The 22631-nt window shown below is 37.6% G+C and overlaps 1 protein-coding gene across 1 annotated transcript in view; it reads left to right on the plus strand.

The window, feature by feature from the left end:
* ULK4 (unc-51 like kinase 4) overlaps nucleotides 1–22631 on the plus strand; it is a 249784-nt gene that overhangs the window by 87101 nt on the left and 140052 nt on the right. Inside the window, exons 26-30 of the mRNA XM_067292453.1 lie at nucleotides 1754–1805; nucleotides 1896–1990; nucleotides 9294–9345; nucleotides 9445–9589; nucleotides 15220–15312. Of these exons, the coding sequence (XP_067148554.1) occupies nucleotides 1754–1805; nucleotides 1896–1990; nucleotides 9294–9345; nucleotides 9445–9589; nucleotides 15220–15312 (437 nt within the window). The remainder of the gene's footprint in view (nucleotides 1–1753; nucleotides 1806–1895; nucleotides 1991–9293; nucleotides 9346–9444; nucleotides 9590–15219; nucleotides 15313–22631) is intronic.

Here is a 22631-nt window from a genome sequence, read left to right on the forward strand (position 1 = left end):
CTGCCAAGGAACAGTCTACTCTGGGATTGTTTGTTTAGCAGCATTCCCACTGACATCTACAAAAGTACATTTGATCATCAGCTCGTACTTTTTGGAAGTACTATGATATAATCGAGGCTTCTAAGACTTTGTAAAGTCAGTCTTTCAGCGCTTTTTCTGATTTATTCCAAAGACTTATTCTTAAGAATGAGAAATGATTAGGAGTGGAAAGATGCGTGCTTGATATCTGGAAGGAAAAAGGTAATTGTTTTCCTGCAGCTGTTGTTCTCTGAGAAATAACTTATTTTTTTCTTGCTGCTTTAAAATTGTTTCCATCATCATTATTATCCTCAGTACTCTAACGCAAAGAAATTGAGATGGAGTTGGGACAGTCCTTCCCTTTTATGTTTTCAGCTGTGAATAGAAAGACAAGGAGGACACATGCTCTGCCCCAAAGGCACAGCTAACAGTAGTTACTAGTTGAGTGCATAGCAGACAAACTCACCCAAAGTGGAATATGCAAACCATTCCCCTCCGTTGCTCAAGGAAGAACAGATATATGTATAGATTGGTCTTGACACTATGGTTAGATGTAAAACTGTCTTAAATGAGCAAACAAAATAATTTACTCTACTCTAACACAAATTAATTAAATTAAAACTAGCTTTCTTAAAATGAGCAGGGAGACAAAATGATAATTGCTTTTTTATAGAAGCAATTGGTTTTTATGACTGCCTCTGAAATATTTTTAAATTATGAAATATATTATTTTTGATTAGAGAAGAACTATTTAGATATTTCTCATATACTGAGAAAAAGGTAACCTGTGTAGGCTCTTCTGCCAATTTAAAATATAATAACAAAATTGCAATTGACAATGAAATATGAAACAATTTCAGAAGTGTCATTTGCTTAATGCTTTTTATCACATAAATAAATAGAAATATGCTTGCAATTGAAAATCAGAAAGATGTTATCCATAGTAACTTCTCTATTAAATACTGCATTAGTAAATAAGAGCATTTTAAAAATTCTGTTGAGAATTATTCCTCTGTAGCAATTGTCAATAACGTCTTTTGCATTCCCCGTGTAATAAACAGCTATGCACAGGAGTGAAATCAGACAAGTGAAAACAAAATTAAAAGGCAAAAGACTAATGGGTATAATAGTGTAATATTTTCTTATCCCAGATTTTTAATATTTCATTGTCCCTGTTCCTCAGAATGATTACTTATTTAGGTGATTTTTAGCAGAAGGGTATGCCTTTTTGCATGTACTTCTGCATGTGAATGTATCTGTTATGCATGGAGATCAAAAAGATGGTGCAAATAACAGAAAATTGCATTTTCTGGAGGGTCTTTGGTCTTTTTAATGAGTTGTTTTAACATAACTATATCCAAGAAAGTTCAAAGTCTTTTTAGAAAACACAGTTTTCTGTTAACAGAAAAGTCAGCCATTTAATTACTGCCTGTTTAGCTGGAAATGTTATCATTCCTGACATTAGTCAGAGTACTTACTGTACCCTACTTTTAAGTGTCCAGCAGCACTACACGCTTACAAAACTGTTATAGCAACTGCTTTCAGTCTTTCATACCTTAATAATTATGAGAATGTTTCCTGTGTTTAGGTACATTTACATTTTGTGTTTATACAGTCTCTTAAAGAATTTTATATTGCTATTATTCAATGATTACATAGAACTGTTAAAAATGCATAGCACTTCTTACTTTTTGTTTTTAAAGTGTTTGTGCATAAATACTTCTTTTTTCTGTAGAATTTTATCAGATCTATAGATTCAGGAGAAACAAATTTGGATGGAGCAATAGGTAAGATAATCTATGATACTGCTGTATTTTTATATGTAGGCGTTAGAAGTGTAGCATTTTATAAAGAAATATAACGATTTCTACCAATAGGGCAAGCTGCATCAGAAGAATTGATTAAGACTGCTTTATCAACATTTGAAGCAGTAACACAGCATCCTGTCTTGTTGACAATCCATCGCTTGACAGTAAGTCTGGCAACAAATTAAACAGTTACAGGCTAATTGGCTGAATTCCATTGATAAATGGAATGTTTTGAAGATTTAGAAGCTGTTTGAATTATGGCTTAAAATGTATTATGGTTCTATTTGACAGGAAAAATCTTTTTTGTTTATAGAGAGATTTAATTTTCAAAGAGAGACATTCAGACTCAGTTTACTACATCTAGTTGTTACTGTCACATGAAGGGAGGACAAGGGGTAATCAACTTTGCCTGCCAGAGCCCTCCTCAAAAGGGCTTTCACTGGGTCAGGTTCACAAAGCTGAACAATAATTTGGTAATCAGCTTTACCTGCCAGAGCCCTCCTCAAAAGGACTTTCACTGAGTCAGGTTCGCAAAGTTGATCAAAATAGACAATTTATTAAAGCGACAGATCAACAGGTTCAGGATTGCCGGTGATAAATGCACTTACTGCAACAAATTCTACTTTTTCTGAGCTCAAACTGATAATTAAGCGCTTTCAACAATGGTATTTTTCCCGGGCTAACGTCCGACGTTGTCGGAGGCGCAAACCTTACCAAAAAGGCGTCCCTGTTTTGGGGAGGAGAGAGGTCCAGGCCCATCGACCCGTCCGTAGGTTGGTGTTCTCGTCCTCGAAATGGAGGATCGTTTATGCACTGAATTTATACTCTTGGCGAGGTGGGGCCGAGTCAAACACTGTGGGATGTTTGGTCCTTGTCGAGCTCAGCAGAGGGTGTCAATGGCTGATGGCCTTTTTTTTTCTTTTGCCCCTATCAACAACACCAGGCTGCAAGACTCCCGCTTCGCCCCAGGTGTCGTTTTGGGTAGAGCAATGTCGAGTGGTGGGACCTCCGCCTCGCCCTGGGCGTTGTCTCACCCCTCACCAGCATGGGCATCAGACCTCAAATCACCCTTTGTATCCGCTGTTTACCCCACGGCAGGGAGGATCACAGATAATCACAGACCATTATGCCACACTAGTTGAGGAGTTACAAAGAGAATGAGAAGGCTGTTTGCCTAAGGTTTAGAAATAGCAGTTCTTAAAAATGATTTTCATGTAAAATATGAAAGCAAGTATGTTGCTCATACCTTAAAGTAAGTATGTCGCTATGTATTAGTGAAAATTTCACCACATTGTTTGTCAGGGCTTTAAACTATGAAAGATGGGGAAGGAAAGAGTAATAGAGACCATGCAGTCAGCAAAACAGGGCTCAAGCGAGGATACCTCAAGCAATTGAATGCAGCCAAAGAAGTAACTACAAGACAAGACTATGGGCAAACCTCTTACACCCCTTCTAAGAAATCAGAATGCTTGGATACCTCTCTGAAGTGTCTGAAGTGCCTGTACACCAATGCACGCAGCTTGGGGAACAAACAGGAAGAACTAGAGATCTGTGTGCAGTCGCAGGGCCATGATCTCATTGCCATTACAGAGACATGGTGGGATAGCTCGCATGACTGGAGTGCCGTCATGGATGGCTACGTGCTTTTTAGGAAAGACAGGCCAGGCAAGCGAGGTGGTGGAGTTGCTCTTTATGTGAGAGAGCAACTGGAATGTACCTAGGGGTGGATGAAGAGCGAGTCGAGAGCTTATGGGTAAGGATTAAAGGGCAGGCTAGCATGGGTGGCACTGTTGTGGGTGTTTACTACAGGCCACCTGATCAGGAAGAGGAAGTCGATGAGGCCTTCTACAGACAGCTGGAAGTAGCCTCACAATCCCAGGCCCTGGTTCTCATGGGGGACTTCAACCACCCTGATATCTGCTGGAAAGACAACACAGCTAGGCACAAACAGTCCCAGAGGTTCCTGCAGAGCATTGGTGACAACTTCTTGATGCAGGTGGTGGAGGAGCCAGCAAGGAGAGGTGTGCTGCTGGACCTCCTACTAACAAACAAAGAAGGACTGGTTGAAGATGTGAAGGTTGGGGGCAGCCTTGGCTGCAGTGACCATGAGATGGTGGAGTTCAGGATCCTGCAAGGAGGCAACAGGGCACTAAGTAGGATCGCAACCCTGGAGTTTAGGAGAGCAAACTTTGGCCTCTTCAGGGACCTACTTGGAGGAATCCCATGGGTGAGGGCCCTAGAAGGAAGGGGCGTTCAAGAGAGCTGGTTAATATTCAAACATCACCTCCTCCAGGCTCAAGAGCGGTGCATCCCTGTGAGTAGGAAGTCAAACAAAGGGGGCAGGAGACCTGCATGGATGAGCAAGGAGCTCCTGGCAAAACTCAACCAGAAGAAGGAAGTCTACAGAAAGTGGAAAGGGGGACAGGCCACTCGGGAGGAATATAGGAACGTTGTCAGAGTATGCAGGGATGTGACGAGGAAGGCTAAGGCCCGTTTGGAATTAAATCTGGCGAGAGATGTCAAGGACAACAAGAAGGGCTTCTTCAAATACATCAGTAGCAAGAGGAAGACTAGGGAAAATGTGGGCCCTTTGCTGAATGGGGTGGGTGGGTGCCCTGGTGACGAAGGATGCAGAGAAGGCAGAGTTACTGAATGCCTTCTTTGCTTCAGTCTTTACTGGTCAGGCCAGCCCTCAGGAACCGCAGACCCTGGAGGCAAGAGAGAAAGTCTGGAGAAAGGAAGACTTTCCCTTGGTCGAGGAGGAGTGGGTTAGAGATCATTTAAGCAAACCTGACACGCACAAATCCATGGGCCCCGATGGGATGCACCCACGAGTGCTGAGGGAGCTGGCGGACGTTATTGCTAAGCCATTCTCCATCATCTTTGAAAGGTCATGGAGAACAGGGGAGGGGCCTGAGGACTGGAAGAAAGCCAATGTCACCCCAGTCTTCAAAAAGGGCAAGACGGAGGACCCAGGGAACTACAGGCCAGTCAGCCTCACCTGCATCCCTGGAAAGGTGATGGAGCAGCTCATCGTGGAGGCCATCTCCAAGCATGTGGAGGACAAGAAGGTGATCAGGAGTAGTCAGCATGGCTTCACCAAGGGGAAATCATGCTTAACCAATCTGATAGCCTTCTCTGATGGAATGACTGGCTGGGTAGATGAGGGGAGAGCAGTGGATGTTGTCTACCTAGACTTCAGCAAGGCTTTCAGCACTGTCTCCCATAACATCCTCATAGACAAGCTCAGGAAGTGTGGGCTAGATGAGCGGACAGTGAGGTGGACTGAGAACTATCTGAATGGCAGAGCTCGGAGGGTTGTGATCAGTGGCACAGAGTCTAGTTGGAGGCCTGTAGCTAGCGGTGTCCCCCAGGGGTCAGTACTGGGTCCAGTCTTGTTCAACTTCTTCATCAATGACCTGGATGAAGGGACAGTGTGCCCCCTCAGCAAGTTTGCTGATGATACAAAACTGGGAGGAGTGGAGGATACCCCAGAGGGCTGTGCTGCCATTCAGAGAGACCTGGACAGGCTGGAGAGGTGGGCAGAGAGGAACCTCATGAAGTTCAACAAAGGCAAGTGCAGGGTCCTGCACCTGGGGAGGAATAACCCCCTGCACCAGGACAGGTTGGAGGCTGACCTGCTGGAAAGCAGCTCTGCAGAGAAGGACCTGGGAGTGCTGGTGGACACCAAGTTAAGCATGAGGCAGCAATGTGCCCTTGTGGCCAAGAAGGCCAATGGTATCCTGGGATGCATCAGGAAGAGTGTTGCCAGCAGGTCGAGGGAGGTGATTCTCCCCTTCTACTCAGCCCTGGTGAGGCCACATCTGGAGTCCTGCATCCAGTTCTGGGCTCCCCAGTACAAGAGGGATGTGGCACTACTGGAGCAAGTCCAGCGAAGGGCTACAAAGATGATTAGGGGACTGGAGCATCTCTCTTATGAGGAAAGGCTGAGAGAGCTGGGCCTGTTTAGCCTAGAGAAGAGAAGGCTGAGAGGAGATCTTATCAACGTGTACAAGTATCTTAAGGGAGGGTGTCGAGAGGATGGAGCCAGACTCTTTTCAGTGGTGCCCAGCGACAGGACGCGAGGCAATGGGCACAAACTGAAACACAGACACTTCCATCTGAACATAAGGAAATACTTTTTCACTGTGAGGGTGACAGAGCACTGGAACAGGTTGCCCAGAGAGGTTGTGGAGTCTCCTTCTCTGGAGATATTCAAACCCTGCCTGGAGGCGATCCTGTGCAACGTGCTCTAGGTGACCCTGCTTGAGCAGGGGGGTTGGACTAGATGATCTCCTGAGGTCCCTTCCAACCTCAGTGATTCTGTGATTCTCTGATTTATTAAAAATCTTTTTGTTTACTAAAGACAATACTATTATATTTTCCATTCATACATTGCAGTTTATTTCACCTCAGTAATCATTTGATTAGTTCATATCCTGTTTTCAAATTTGTTTACATATTAGTAAAAAACAAAAACAAACAACCCAAAAAATAATGGCCCAGATGGCATGAAGAGAAAAAATAAGCTTGCAGAGTTAGGAAATATCCATTTTAAAATTCATGTACAATTTTAATAGTTTCTTCTTTCTTGTACATGTGCGTTCTGCTATGCTCTTGCATCACCAATTATTTTTCCATAGGATTAGTGCTTCATTTAGTTGAGCTCTGCTCTGCTACCAAACTGACATGAGGAAAACACCTGTGATGGAGAATTCCATACTAAATAGTCTGTTTGCCAAAACTGAGAATTGTGTAGAAAAAAGGCAGAAAAAGCTACTAAAATTATTTAAGACATAAAGAATGTGCTTTACAATCAGAGCTTACATTTATTTAGCTCTAAAAAAGACTTATGAATAGCTTAACTACATTCTCTGATGTGGAAAGACTATTGTGAATAGCAGATGAAAGTGAAAAGCAGATCTTAATTTTGGAAATTGAAGTTGTGTCATACCATTGTATACTGCCATCTTAATCAGTGTCAATCTGAATTGATGCTGATGATAAGTGATTCTTCAGATTCTGAGTCCTTGCCTTGCTTCAGACAGTTACAAGCTCCTTTTTGCCTTGTTTCCATCTCGCAGGTTTAATTTACCATTTAAATGTGCCTCTTCATTTGACAAGTATTGCAATAGGTTGTACTGTTTTTTTGACTGAAACACTTTATGTACATGCATTTTTTTAATCCTACCTCACAGGTTTGTTATGACTGATATACTACCATTTGTAAAGCAGTTTAGAAACCTCTACTGCGGAAGCTGCTGGAGTGCAATGCAGTTTTATTATTTATCCATATAAACTGAAAAGGCCATGAAATATTTCAGAATGAAGAAGTGTTGAGTAATGAATTGAATAATTCTGCATACTAAATGATATGCTCTGTTTAAATGCCTGGAAGAGTAGTAGTTTACTGCTAATCCCTAATTTATTTTAATCAGTTTAGAGCTGATTGCTCTCCTTCCATTCTCTCATTGCCCCCCAAAATATATATATGAAATATCTAAATTGATATTTAGCAGACAGTAAGAAATCCATATTTTGATTATATCCTTCTTGCTTCCTAATTTTTTATTTTATTTGTGACATGACCTTGAGTTGGAAAAAACTCTGAGGTGGTTCTGCTTAGACTTTTTCCTTTTAGCGAAGTCCCAAAGATGGCTAAAAAGGTTTCTAAACTCAAAAAGCAGATTTTACTAAAATATTAATTAGAGTGCTTTTTAAATAGAAAGAAAAGTGATTAGGTAATGACAAAATAGAAATGAAAAAGGGTTCACTTCCTGCTACCATCTCCTGAAATCTGGAAGCTTAGCCCCCTAAGCATGGTCAGTTTGCTCTCAATCCAGAGGATCTGCTCCTCTGTCTGATCCAGTCACTCTTTTTAGAGGACCATGGCATACCAACCCAATGCCAAACAAAACGGGTAGGCCTGTCACGCTCATCTATAGAACAGCAAAATCTGTAGGTTAAGAACTTGTTCCTTGTATATATAGATAGTATATACTCCCTTACAGCACTTGTCAAATTCAGCTAAAATTAACGAAACAAGAGAAACAAAATACTATAAACTATTCCATTATCATAACGAATGTTTGACTACCTTCTTTTTTTCAAGAATTCTTTGTAATGCCATAACTGAAGCACAGCAAGGCAAGATTTCTTTCTGCAGTGAGTCCTAAATCAATTGCCTTCCCCATCCATACTCATACTTCTTCATGCTGATGTCATTTTGCACCACCTGCATCTGGATACTGTCTTCTCCATTCTCTTTGAAGATATCTCGAGTGTGGGATGTGTTTCTAAACCAGTCAGCAAGGAGAAAGGTTTTATCAGAAAATCTAGAATAACACAGTGTCAGTATTGCTTTGGAGGTGCGTACAATTATGTAAGAATACCTCCTGAAGGAACAGAATGATAGTAAAATGAGTGGAGAATCTGCAAGTGGAAGAACTATCACTTTGAAGAAAAAACATCTGTAAAGTAGGGGAGACTGCCTGTCCCGAAGTCTTCAGGAAGTGTTGCTCTTTGTTTGGTCTAAAGCCTGTCCTAGACAAAAGATTGGGTCCAAGTTATCAAAATAAATGGTTTGATATTATATTCAAATACAAAAATGCCATTTCAAATTTTTTATGTAATTATATTTTGTTTTTGTTTCTCCTCTGTACTCAGATCTCTAGAGTATGTCCTGTCTAAGTAAATTATATTTTATCAATGGCTTATGACTTGACAATTTATTCTCTTAGTAGAGAGAATACTTCTAATATGCTATTTTTGTAATATTAAATGCATAAAACTGAGTTAGATCCTGGTTTGCCCTAAGTTGACTTCAGATGGAACTAAGCTGATTACTGCTGTGGCAGATGATTAATCTGTAACTCAATACGCTCATGGTTAATAGAGGAGACTGGATATTCTGTTTTTGTAATTCAGATCTTCAGTCTATAAAATTTTAATGGAAGTCTGTGTACTACCAGAATGGCAGAAGCTAATGTTGCATCAAGACTCTCTACTAAGCTGAAGGATACTTCATTAGAGGTAGTAAGTCTTCCGTGATGTAGTTTGACTGTACGCAGGTTTGTTTGAGAAGGATGTTTCTTCCTAACCCTATTTGATGATTAGTTTATGGATTAGAACATGAAGATTAATAGATAGTCTAATACCTTTTTTCTTAATATCTTACCTCTGTAGTGAATTCTATATTTTAAATTAAAATTTACTCTTAATGAATTATACTGAAATTGCTAACCATTGTTTTTATTTAAGTACATTACTGTCTGTAACTTTATGACAGCTTACCAGATAAAATTGAACTTGGTGGCTTTATAAGTGTGATTATGGATGAATTTACATGATAGTCTTTAATCAAAGGGATGAACAATAGCAGTGGAATAGATATAATGATAATATATCTCAGTTTTATTTTTCCCCTGTGAATAATCTAGGCCAGATCTTTCTAATTCTCTGTTTTAGGTTGAAGACTATATCCTCCCACCATTAGTTTCCTTGGTCTGCAGTCAGAATGGTAAGTATATGGCCACATCAACTACAGTTTCCTTGAATTCCACATTTTGTTTTGATTAGACTTCAGTGTGGTCACATTCTTGGCACCTTTATTTTCAAGTGGAATGGAGACTCTTCAGCTTGCGGTTGCTCTCAGAAACCACATCGCTGCTTGTAAGCCACGAGGTCACGGCTGAGGAGAAAGAGGAGAGCCTCAACTCAAACAGCAAGCTTCTGTCTCTTATTAGAGATTCATTGCTGCCTCAGTAAGTATAATATTGCTGCTCTAATGGGGAATAACTTGATACTCAATCCATTTTGACAGCATATTTGTTTTAAATACCCTTTATTTTTAAATGGCAAAATGAAAAGAAAATAGTAATAAATAGCTGTCAGAGAGTTTGCTGCCCAACATCTCTTTCCTAGGTTTATTCAGTACTTGGTCATGTGTAACACAAATGCAACTTCTGTGAGATGCTTTTTTGCATCTTGGTGATACTGTGCCTCTGGAGGCTCTTGGAATGAAAGGAGTTTCCCCTAGATTTTGGGCTGTGTTTAGATACCTCCTCTTTGCTCAGTTAATAAAGTCAGAACATTCTAACAGCAACATTTTTTTTTTTTCTCTATTTTGGATATTATGCCCTCCTGGAAGATGGTCTGAAATCATATGGAATGGCATACTAACTTTTAAAAAGGAGAAGTACAGGATGGATTAATTCTCTATGAACCACCTAGGGGTTATTGTCTCTAAACTGCATTCCTTTGCCTGCTGCGCCAAGCAGCAGAAAATCCTATAGCAGAGTTGAGGAAGCTACAGCCTGTGGGCCAGATGTGACCTGGAACTTCATTTGTATGACTTATGGTCACATGAGGCCTGTCATTTCAAAACTACTTGCAGATGAGCATAAATGCTGCTCTATATTTTATGCATATGCATACTGTGAGCTGATGCCATGTATCAATAGAAGGAAAGAAAGCATAGACACAGCATGAGTGCAGTAAAGATGAGCCCTCATTTATCTTTTGCATTATTCAAGGATAATGTTACAGTGTGTTTTAATATGTGGTCCTCAAAAGTTAGTAACTGTAAATACTTAGCTGCTCTAAGTGAAGAAAATGTTCCCCACCCCTACATTAAGTAAATGGCAGAAGGGTGGAGGAGTGGATGTTGGCTTATTTTTGGGAAGGCACTGTGCTTCTGATCGTGAGACTGTGTCTCTTGCCAGTTGCCTAATGTTCTTAAAATCGGAGGACCAAAGTTCTGTCCATGCAAGATGTGTAATCTTAACTTTTCTCTTTGGGAGAGAATGGGGCAGAAAACTTAGACCTAGAGAGAAGCTTAGTTCCACACATTTCTTCACGCCATCTTTTCACTGGAAGACACAGAATATATTAATATGAATTAAAATTGAAACTGGAAATATGATTCAAAAAGAGAATATATGCATTATTAAAACCTATCAGGTACTTCTGTTCAGATAAAGGCAGACATTTGGAGTGAAGAGAGGTAAGTTCAGTCCTTGCTTTGAAACTTGATTAAGTGATTAACCCCTTGAAGATGTCTGTGTTATACAGTGTTTCTCACTGAACTGGTGGAGGGGTCATGCTAGCTCCAAACTAGAAGGCAAATAGCCAATGTGCTGCTCCAAGCTATTTAGCTTGAGTGAGTGGCAGGGCTTTTTGGTTCTGGACTATTATGATCCTACTTTGGGGACTTCAGCTGCTATCTTTGTGTGCATTGCATTGTAAATGTATAACAAAAGGGGCTTGCGGTGGCTCAGGATCTTGATACCTGTCTTGGTTTAAATATTTCCTGAGTCAATTCTTTTATCTCATCAGTAGAGATGATGATACTTGTATTTGAAAAGCACTTTGAAACTATCTCAAGTAAAGAAATACTAAAGTTTATGATAACTGGAATATATTGGAGCTTGGTATAAACAGAATTTTTCTCTAACTTAGGAGCACAGGGAAAGAGTATGTAAATCTTCTGGCGACTTAGAAAGAGTTAACTCGTGTCAGAGCATTTAATACATTACTTGAACCTGCAGGCTGAGCCAACTCTTCATAAATATGCTCAGCTGTGGGGAGTAGCTAATCAATGAAAGAAGGCACAGATGAAACAAAAAGCAGAAGAGGGATTCAGGATTTTCTGCAAAGAGAATTCAGAGAAAAGACCAAAAAAGAAAAGTCAGAAGTTCACTTCTGAGTCAAAACTTTCAAAGCTCGGTTTTGAGAAACCTTGAAAAGAAACTAAGAAAAGACTGGAACAGTTTCTTTGGGTGTCAAAAAAGACAGGGAAGGTAAGGTTGGTGTCCCCCCCCCCCCCAAGCAGTGTTCCTGATGTGGATCAGAAAGTATTGATGGGAGATAGGAATGAGTTCTTATATACTCTCTACAGTTCTCAAAACAGGCTTTATCTGAATGCAAAGGGGGCTGGCCTAAACCTAGATAGAAAGGAAGTCTTAGGACTCCATGTAGCCTACTGTTAAATATAACATAAAGCACTATCCCAAGAAGTCAGAATTACCACAAACTCTGAGGTAGAAGGTAAAGAGACAAAGCAGCCCATATTTGGAGACTGAAGAAGTATTTGTTATTTAGTCTTTTGTTGCTGGACAAAGGATGAGACAGAATATGATGCAGCTTGCATTGCAAGAGGAGAGGAGGGATGAAATGGCTGTTTGTGGGCAATCTGTATAGCAAAACAGGTGTTTCAAACCCTTTTAATCCTGCTCTTTAAGAAAGCAGGGTTGTTGAGCATGGAAGAGAGGGGTATCTGGGTGTAATACATGATCTATTTAAGGAAGATTCTAACTGAACTCATTTGTGTATATATTTCATACCTATAAATATATTCCTCAAGTTGATTTGTTTAAATATGAAACTGACTCAGGAAATAAAATTTTGGTCGCTGTGCCTGAAATGTAAATGGGCCTCTCCTTGAGATAAATGCAGCAAAAAAAGTAGTTACTGCTTTTTTCTCATCTTCTGCATCATTTACAAAAGTATTTAATTCCATTAAATAACTTTGTATTTGTAGATCAGAAAGTTAAATTTCTCACAGGGTTTTGATTGAATGAAATAACATCATTTCATTTCACTTCACTGAAAGATTGTTTTCCTGAGCATTTGGTAATCAAAATAAAACTTTCAGCTCTAGAAAATGAATATGATGCAAATATTTTCTATACAGATTGAACTATACAGATTTTTTTATCAGATTTTTTTCATCAGAAATTCAAGCATCAGCTCTCTTTTCTTTTTTTATTAATTTCTCAAATGGAAAAAAAATCTCGTTTACACATGCTTCTCCTTTTGCTAGTTCTGGCTCAAATTTTAAGTGATGAAATATAATTAGGAGCATTACATAGTTTGTCCTTACTAGACTGCTAAGCCAGTGCTGCAAGAACAAAATCATGGATACTTCAGAAAGTTATAGATAAAATGTTTAGTCTTTTTTAACTGCTTAAGAGAATTCCTATCCCAAAATCTTTAGGTCCTCTCATGATTGTCACTTATAGAAAAGATTGACAAAAATAACTCCTTGCAGTGTAGTACCTGGAGTTTACTGAACTATTACTTCTTTCTCTAAAACTGTTGATACTAAATCAGTTTGCATTTTGAAGTGGCAGGAAAGTCGCTGGATAAACATGTTCATTTAGTAATGGCTGTCAAGCAAGGAATTTTTTCCCTTTGCAGAAGATTCATAGGTTCATAGCTCCTAATGGCCTTTATTCATGCATTGTGTTTATATTAATTGCTGTGAAAATAACATTCATTTTAGTAATTGGTGTTTTCTCATGTGGTATCTGGTTTGATAGATCACTGCATCTTTGCTTAGAAATACTTACTAATATTTTTTGGGAAAAAATGGAGTTTGGGGTAAAAGGAAATAAAGTAAGAGTTTTTTATTGAACACAGGGGAACTATGATCCTAAGTGTTCAGAATATTAATAATCTCCCTCAGACATAATACACAGAGGGCTTAAAACTGTTTATAGTGGACCTCATTTAGGGAAGATGGTGATGTGCTTATAATAAAACAAGTATGTTGCCAAGTGCCATGTTTTTAACTTAGCATGGCCAAATCATTAAATATTAGGAATTACAATTTTGGAGAGGTAAATTCATGTCTTATGAGCTGATGACTTCTAACAGCTAAGTCATTTTAAAGAGCTTTGCTTGCTACAAAAGTTGTAGTTGTGGATTCTGCAGAAAATGTTTGTGAATAGTTCCATTATGTTTGGGAGGAATATGTATTGCTCACATGTAGGGCTTGCAGGATCAGGGCTAACAAATGTATTATATTTTCTCCTTTTATGAAGGAAGGGACTTCTTAATCACCAATGAGGAAAAACAGTTTTCCTTCAGGAATTGGAATATGTTATTTGTAAAGGAGAAACTTTAATCACTAAAGACGCAAAGCCAACACTTGAACCCTAATTGGTAAATAATTTAGATTCTCCAGTGTTTTAGTGGTTTGCATCTCTAGGACAGCACATTCAAGTGAACAAGTGATATGTTGCTCGTAGGCTGTGTGCTTGTGTGTGAATGTTAGTCTCTACAAAGGACCTCCTGTCGGCTACCTCAAGAATCCCCAGAGTTGTATGCTCTACCCTCCTGGTCTTAGCATTGTCCAGATCAGAGACTTTGCCAGAAAGCATCAAATCTGCTTTTGTACCTAGGTTTCCTTCCTGTGCAGACCAGAGTGCTGAGGTGTGGTGATGGGGGAAAGATGATGGTGAGGAGAGGGGATTTTCATCCCACTGAAGAGCTAGTACACAGTAGGGTACTTGTCAACACCCAGGTGGTGGAAAGTGATCCAGGTTCCCCAGGAATCCTCCGTAGGAAAGTCAAGATGCAAAGTAAATTCTTGGTGGTTTGCATGGGGTTCTTCCCCCGCCCCATCAGAATTCAAAAACCCCAAAACATGCTGTGGAAGCATTTTGGTGCACAAAATGTGATAGCCTACCACATTTTCCTCCAAATCATATTTTTCTTTTACAAAGCAAGGGATTTATGTTTCCAATTCTGTTACTTCCATCTGTTTAGAATAGCACTACTTGTAATCAAAAATGATATTTTGACAGGACTGAATGTCTTTTTTTTCTCCCCCCCCCCATGCTTACCTCTTCTTTCTCTCTTCCATCATTTGTCCTCCAGGTATACTTTGATTTAAATAAATAAAATATAAACAGCCCTGTTTGTTGCTTGGGCATTATTTGAATGTTGGAAGCAACAGCAAGGTCCGTGTTGGTTTTCAGCAGCCTGTTTTCCCTTACCAAAATTTCAATGAGGTGAAAAATAATTTGGAATGTTTCAGAGATGTTTCTCTTGTAGTTGTATCTTAAACTCGCTCACTCTGAATAAATATTGAAGTATTTTTGTACTGTTTAGCTCCATATTACTTGGAGGATGGAATAATGCTGAATTTAAAAGCAATTTTTAAAAATTTGAAGTAAAATGTAAAACAGCGCAAGAATTTTATAAGTAAAATATTTAAATTGGAGAAAAGCACTATGTAAACAAAATACAGAGCTCAATTGCATAAGTCAGTTTACAGTCTTCTTGAGCTCCCACTCATCTTCTATCTAATATTATTTTAAGGCTTAGTAAATGAAACAGATTTTTTGTGTTTCTACATGCCTCTTAAACATGCATATGTATTACTGATGTGTCCTTTTATTAATATTACTTTTGAAGTTAATCTGATGCTGTTTTTTAAATACTATTTCTAAATAAGTCTTGTTTATTGCTTTGCACAGTTACAAACAACATTGTGTTTCCATTGTGGATAATAAGATGTTTGGAAATTATGTGTTTTTAGTATCATCAGCTTACTAACACTCATCTCTTGATTTTTTTCACTTTTTCCCCCCCCACCCCATTGCAGGTATGAGCACATTCTGATGGCTCCTGACCCAGTACCAGTGTATGCTCTGAAACTGTTAGTGGCCCTGACGAAGCAGAGCCCTGCTTCTGTGAGGTGATACAACCACACATTCTCTGTTGTTCAGTCTTCTTTTTGTTTCAGCTTAATTATTTTTCACTGGGAGTTAACAGTAACATAGATCTAAATGCTATTCAAACTGGTATGATAGTGAGGAGATTTAGCAAATGAAAATAGGGCTCATTTGCTTTGTAGAGTATTGTAGAACACACCCTCAGAACCTTTGTGCTATTTTTAGATGACCATAGTTATTTTATGATTTTATCTCTAATATTTCATTGGACTAACTCCATGTTAAGCATTTAACATTTTTTTATATATTTTCAATGTTAATATTGAAACATTACTTAAACTGTTGTCCTATGAAGCATGTTTGTACTAGAATAAAGGTGACGTGTGTGTGTGTTAAGGGTTTAGAGCACTCAATTCACTTTAGAACTGTTCCATCTTTCCGCACATATGGCTAGCCTTTTAATGTGTATTTGAGTGTTTGGTATACAGTATGGTATACTCAGTATATTTAAAAAATATCTTTTTGATTTTAATGTCTCTTTTTTTATTGTTCCACGTAATAAATTCAGGATAACTGTAGTCATTGGTTAGGCTGTGGTGGACAAAAAAGTGACATAGAGCTTAAACCACATTTGTTGGAGCTAATAGGGAAGCACATCTCACACACGTGTGCACACACAGCTATTCCTTTCCCCCGATCTGTGCCCAAGTCATACTGCTATAAAATGTAAGTGAAAATTGGGTGGTTCTTGCACTTACTGCTGTCTGTTGGTGTTTCTCATAGTGTTATAGCTAAGCAGTCACTGCATACCAGACTGTCTTGCTTTGATTGATCGAAATGAACACAGGATAGAAAACATGTCAACGGGGAAATTCAATTTGTTTCCCACTGTTTTTATAATAAAAAATGAGAACATGCTCTTTTCATCTTCTATAGTGCTACTGTGAGCAGTGCTTTCATATACTAAGTAGATTAAAAATGAACTAGAAAATTGAGTTGTTTGAGATTTTAGACAGTTTGAATACAGTAAGTGTAATACTTAATTGCATTTTTATTGAATACAATCTGTTTATGCTACTGCAGGATTATATGTATTAAGCAAACAGTATAATTTTCTTTTTTTAGAATAAATCTACTGAGATCCTAATTCTTTAAGAATGATGATGAAATCTTTCTGTAACTAGAGCACTGAATATTATGGTAGCACTCTTCCTCTGCCTAATGAATTCTCTTTAATTGAAGAATTGGGTGTGTTTGCCTGTGTGCTTAACGTAGCTAGATTGGGGATGCAGACTCATCCTCATAATCTGCTTACAGCAGACAGTAGTTTTTTTTCTTAACATTGTTGAAGAACAACTTTGGATAGCTATGAACTATCAGTAATTTTAAATACCAGTATATTCAGTACTGTTATCTAAGGATAGACTACTAGATTCCAGATATTAACACTTCTGTAATTGTCCTATTTCTAACATATCTTACTGGTCCTCTTCGTTTACTTTCACAAAAGAATTTGTTTGGCTAGATTTCTGAAGGAACAAAGTTTATGCAATTCTGCTGGTCTGTCATCTTCCTGGTCCTCCGGCTTCCCCACAATTTTTGAGGCACTGGCTAATTTCAACTAAATTTTGACAGATGGTTGAAAGGTGAACAATATCTTTCACAAAGGCTAGTGAACTGTTAGTTAAAGGAGGGAAACCAGATAAATACTCTAGTTAACATTAGATCGCACTTGATTCTGTTTTGGCTTGGCAACTAATTAATCAGTATACATGGAGCTCAGAATTGTTTGCAGCATGTGCTCTCTTTTGCCTCTCCAGTTGGGAACATGGAAAACGTCTTCAATTGTTATGATTGTCAGTAAACAAGTAACATTGGACACAAATCCTTTGGGTCCAGACTGCATTGGATTTGTTCCTCTATATGATCCTAGTGATGAGGTTCACTTCTCATTGGAGTCTCTGTGGCTTGTCCAGGTTTATTTCATCCATAGTGCCTGGCTTTCTAGGATGAACACTTTTTTTCCCCTGTGACTTGAATAGCTATAACAAAGGAAAAATGGTGGTAGTAAACAAATTGTAAAAAGACAAAATGGTTAAATTAATACTTACCTCATTGCTTACACATCTTTCAAAAATAGCACTCATTATTAACCTTATTTTGAAATAGTAAAGAATGAATGGGAGGAGGATGAGGGCTCCTGTGTTTTAGTTTGTACCAGATGGTAGCTTCTCAGACATGTCCAACTAATGCCTTCCTCTGCCTGCCTGCCTGTCTTTTCTTTAATCTTACCATTTTTCCTATTTGTCTCTTGCCTTTTGTTTTTATTCTTCCCATCTCCTCACATGCTTCCCAACAGAGATATTGGCATTTTGAGGAATTCTTACTTTAGAATTTGAAGAGAGACGTGTGCACTCTAAATCTTTAATCTTTGCTTTGTCTCATTTTTTCATGGCTGATTCCATAAAACAGCTAACTAGCTGTAATACCAGAGGAAAAACATTCAAATTTTTTCTGTTTTTTGATGCTTCTTTCTATTTTGTATTGCAGCTAATTTGTTCTATATGGCAGCAACACAGATATTCAAATATTATTATATTTTTAATGTCTTAGAAACTTATGATAAAATACTGCTAATGCACTATACATATTTTAAATGCCTCAAATATTTAACATTTTTTGAACATTAACATTTTTTTGGGGAAAAAAAACTTGCAATTTTTGCCTTTGGTCTACTGTTAGGACAGCTTTTAGTTTTCTGTGTTATGGGAGACATACCATTCTATTACTTTTCAGTTTAGCAGTGGAGAATTATAGTGATATCCCATTAACATGTTGCAGAACTGGGACTCACACAAATATAAGTTCCAGCCCATGTAAGATGGTAGCTGCACCTTTAATATGTTTCAGTGAGCACATTATATGTTCAGATGTCTGAATACTTAAGCATCCATAGGAGCAAAACCTTCTTTATGGGGAAGATGACTATTTTGTTGTTCAGTTTCTTCATAATGGATTACAGTACAAGTGTTTCCCTTAGGTACCTGTTTTTTACATCACAAAATAACTGCTGGCTGATACAGCCTTGTACAGCATTCACATATTGAGAAAATGGCAGGCATTGGAATGATGAACTTTGGAGGGAATTTGTCTATTCTATGCTTGACTCGAAGCTAGTAGTCCTGCTTTGAGTGCTACGTTATTCCGTCATAGTACTAAAAATATATTGCCCTGTTTTCTTTAAGAATTTTTAATATTTTACTGTAAGAAAAATTGCAGATCTTAAAGCAATGAGAGCATTAATAGCAGAGTTTACCTTCAGCTATTTTGACACCAATGATTTTTAAAAGACGAGATTGATATTAAGGAAAAGTACATATATAGATTTAAGTTAATGAATTTATTTCCGGACTATTGAAAATTTGCATTAGATTTTTTTTTCCTTTATTTCTTTTGATAGTTTGTACTTGTATAAGGAATTGTTGGAGGAACTGAACTCCTGAATTCAAACTGGGAACAAATGTTTGCAGAAGGGTGAGATCTGATTTAACTGTCTGAAGTCTGTATTCACCAAGGGCAGGATCATTAGGTACTTTGTCTTTTTTGTGTTTATGAATTAAACTTAATATATAGGATATATATACTGATTGAAAATCAGACTTAATCTGTGGAGTTTTTGTTGGTTCCTGCTTTGAGTCTTGTACATTGTTTTATTGTGATTTGTAATGATCCAATAGCTCCATTTTTCTAATGGTAAGAAGATGGTTATGTGAGTTTCTTACCTTCTATTTATATGGTGTATATGTATTAGCTCTTCTTAAATATGTTGACTATTACAGTACATTTTTAGCTGTGCTATTTCAGGAAACTGATGTTGGGCCATCTTTGGTGTATCATTCTTACTTGGCTCTTGGGACCATAGATAAGATTATGAAAGGCAGGTGTATGTTTTGTTGTATGCTTTTATATGAATATGCTTAATGTGTCTGTAGCTAGAAACGTATGGCGTTTGAAGATGTAGATATATCTGAAAGTGGAATAGGAGGCAGAAAACAAAATAGGAAGATGCTGAAGAGCAACAAAAAAGTCTGCTGCTTCTAAGTGCTGCAGATCTAGTACCTTTGAAGATGATAGATGGATCAACCACAGCAGACTGTCTTGACTAATTAAAGTAACTCTTTATCATGATATGTTTGGAATCATCCAAGAAAGGTCCAATTTTCAAACTTAAATTATGCTACTGTTCATACTGATGCATTATCTGTTAAAAGCCATTAAAGGCACGTTTTGGAGTCAGTGATGATAATGGGTTGATTCTCCTCTTATATATCATGATGTTTTGCATTAGGATTTGTTTACATTTCATTATATTATGAAGCAGTCTCTCTAACTTCCAGGCCCTTGACTTCAGGGGGACACCCCCACCACCTTCCCCTGAGTTTAACCTCTTTTTTCCTTAGGGTTGAATATGGTGCTTTTAACTGGTTTGTGTTGGTATGATTTTGGTAAAATTCATCTGTGAGCATTGTGTGTTGGTTTAAAATATATATACATACATACATATATAACATTACATTTGGGCATGCTGTACTTTCTTTGCCATTGTACTAGAGGGCTAGTGCTTTAGTGCTTTCTTTTCCCAGTGAATTGATTAATATGTGCTTATGTTAATTGCTTTAAATGTACTTTATATTGATCGTTAGTCACTTTATTTTCTAGTTTAAGGTTGCAGTGCTAACTTAGAGTTCTATTTGCTTCTAAACTAATTTTTTCTTTTTTTACTTTTTTTAAATGTTTTCTTGTTTCCTGTAGTGAATATGAATAAAATATTATCGAGTACTTCTGGTAATAAGCAAGCCTATAGGGCTTAGTTCAGCTGAATTCAGAATTAGAATTACATTTTAGATGTGTACACCATTAGTGAGAAAATCACAATATAGATGGATAGAGATAAATTGTAGGAAGATGACACAGGTTTTTTTAGAGCTTTTGGGCTTATTATGATTATACTAATTTCACAGCTATGAAAATTGAGCCATATAAGCCCTGGTTTTCTTGTTAGCGAAATAATGCTAATATAAAGCAGCAAAGAATTCATAAGATCTTTGTTGTAATTCCTATTATTTGGTATTAGAAATGCATGTGTGCTGTTTTATTGCATCACTGCAAGCAGGAAGACTTTAACATTTCAAGAGTCTGTTTCTGGGCAAGTTAAGTGTCAGCTAATACCACTGTTGTCGAGTTACACATCATTGTATTTCATATCAAACAGGGTGGTCAAAGTTCATTATTGCAAGTGAGTTCTCACAGTCTACTCATGTACTGACTGTAATGCTAATTACTGTTTTTAACCTAAAACACAACTCCTTCTTAGTGTTACATTTTATAATAGTTTCCCTTTAGTAAAGAAATTAGCTATTAACCTTATCCTGTTATTTCATTTCTTCTTGGGGTTGCTGATCAATTGCCGAACAACTAAGTATTAAAAAATGAAACTATTTGCTGTTCTTACTATTGTTAAGTCAATTACTGAAAAATGTCGAACTGTAAGCTTCACATTTTGTCTTTTAAGGTAAAGCCTTAAACCAAAAGATGAAATATCATTCATTCTTGGTTGTTTTTACCTTCAGTGGTGAATTTTTGCGGTTGTGAATGTAAGAATTAAAAAATAAACTGACAATGAAGAAGGGTCAGCTGGTTAGGGTGCTACTGTTGGAGTTAGACTTCAGTGAACTCATTTATGCTGCAACCTTCTGTTTAGTAGGAGACAAATCTGTAGTGCTTCCAATCCAGTATATAGTATTCAACAGTAGGTGCCAAGAGAAGGCAGTAGGGAGAAGGTAAGTGATATTTTCCCTAGACTTTCTCAGCCTCCCATGAGTTGTACTTCAGAAGCTATATAAAGAAGACATGGTGCTTTTGTAGGTAATAGCAACTGAGGAATCATTTTCATGTAATTTATGTGGATTTGAAAGCATATTTGACAAATTGAGCCCCCAAAAATCCAAAGAAAACCCCTAAAGATGATTATTCTTTATATGCAGGTCACTTATGCTAAGGAATACCTATGAATACTGAAAGTTAATCTGGTATCTGCTAGCTTAATTTGATGCCTTTAAGTTCTTATTCTGGAAGAGATGGCAAACAATGAATTCTATTCATTATTTGCAAGCCACTTATTACTTCATAAATCTCTGCTGTATTTTCTTCCTTAGTTTTTCCAGTCTGAACAGTCTTAGCCTTTTTAGTCTTATCCTGTATGGAAGCTCTTCCTTTGATCAACCTTTTGGCCTTCTCTGTACTTTTTCCACTTGTACTATATAATTTATGAGATAGGGGTTTTGGACTAGAACTGACTGCAGTATTTAAGATGCTGGTGCACTATAGATTTATGCAATGACATAATAATGTCTTCTATTCTCTGTTTATTTTGAATGATTCATAATATTTGACTTGTTTTTTAACTGCTATTAAACATTGTTTTTACAGAACTGTCATTTATTACTCAGAGCTCTTTGTTCACTGAGGAATAACAGTTGAGTTCATTAGTACTTATAGAAAGTTAGGATTATTTTTTATTCAAGTTCTTCGCTTTACACTGAATTTCTCTTCTATTTTTCAGTCGCTTGATATCATTCAGTCCTTCTGTGACTCTTTGCATCTGGCCTTCATGTTCTTTACCCTAAATAACTTTGTATCTTCCGCAAACTTCACATAGTAATTCATCTCTTTTTCTGTCTCAGTTATGCACATGTTGAACATATCCCTGTGTGACAAAACATATCCCTGTGTGACTCCTCTGATCACCTTCCTCCACCATGACGATAGGCTATTATTACTGTTTGTTCCCAGTATTTTAACCTGTTATTTATTTATTTATTTATCTGCAATTTTTTTTTTATCCTATGGAAGCTTATAATTTTCTTTTTTCTTTTTTTTTCTTTTTTATTCCATTATTGGAATAATATAAGATACCTTTTGGAAGCCCAAGAATATCTTATCAACCAGCTGTCCTTTGTCTGCTTCTCAAAAGATCCGTCATGGATTTGTGAGACTTTTCTTCCCTTTAAAATGAATTCCTTGGCTCTTGCTCTGTGCATGCCCACTAATTCTGTCCTTCAGAATAGATTTTACTCATTTGTCTGGTTTAGGATGTCTGTAGCACCCCAGATTTTTCCCTTGCCCCCAATCTTTTCTTAAAAATTAATATTCTTTAACATCACATTTGCTGCCTTTCAAATCTCTGCTGTGAAAGCAGTTTTAGAGAAGTAGGTGCATACTGCAGTTAACAGTTCAGCTATTTTGTTCTTGAGTTCCTTTTGAACTCTTGGGTGAATGCCAT

Source organism: Apteryx mantelli, chromosome 2 (assembly GCF_036417845.1).
Source record: "Apteryx mantelli isolate bAptMan1 chromosome 2, bAptMan1.hap1, whole genome shotgun sequence".
NCBI classification, from domain to species: Eukaryota; Metazoa; Chordata; class Aves; order Apterygiformes; family Apterygidae; genus Apteryx; species Apteryx mantelli.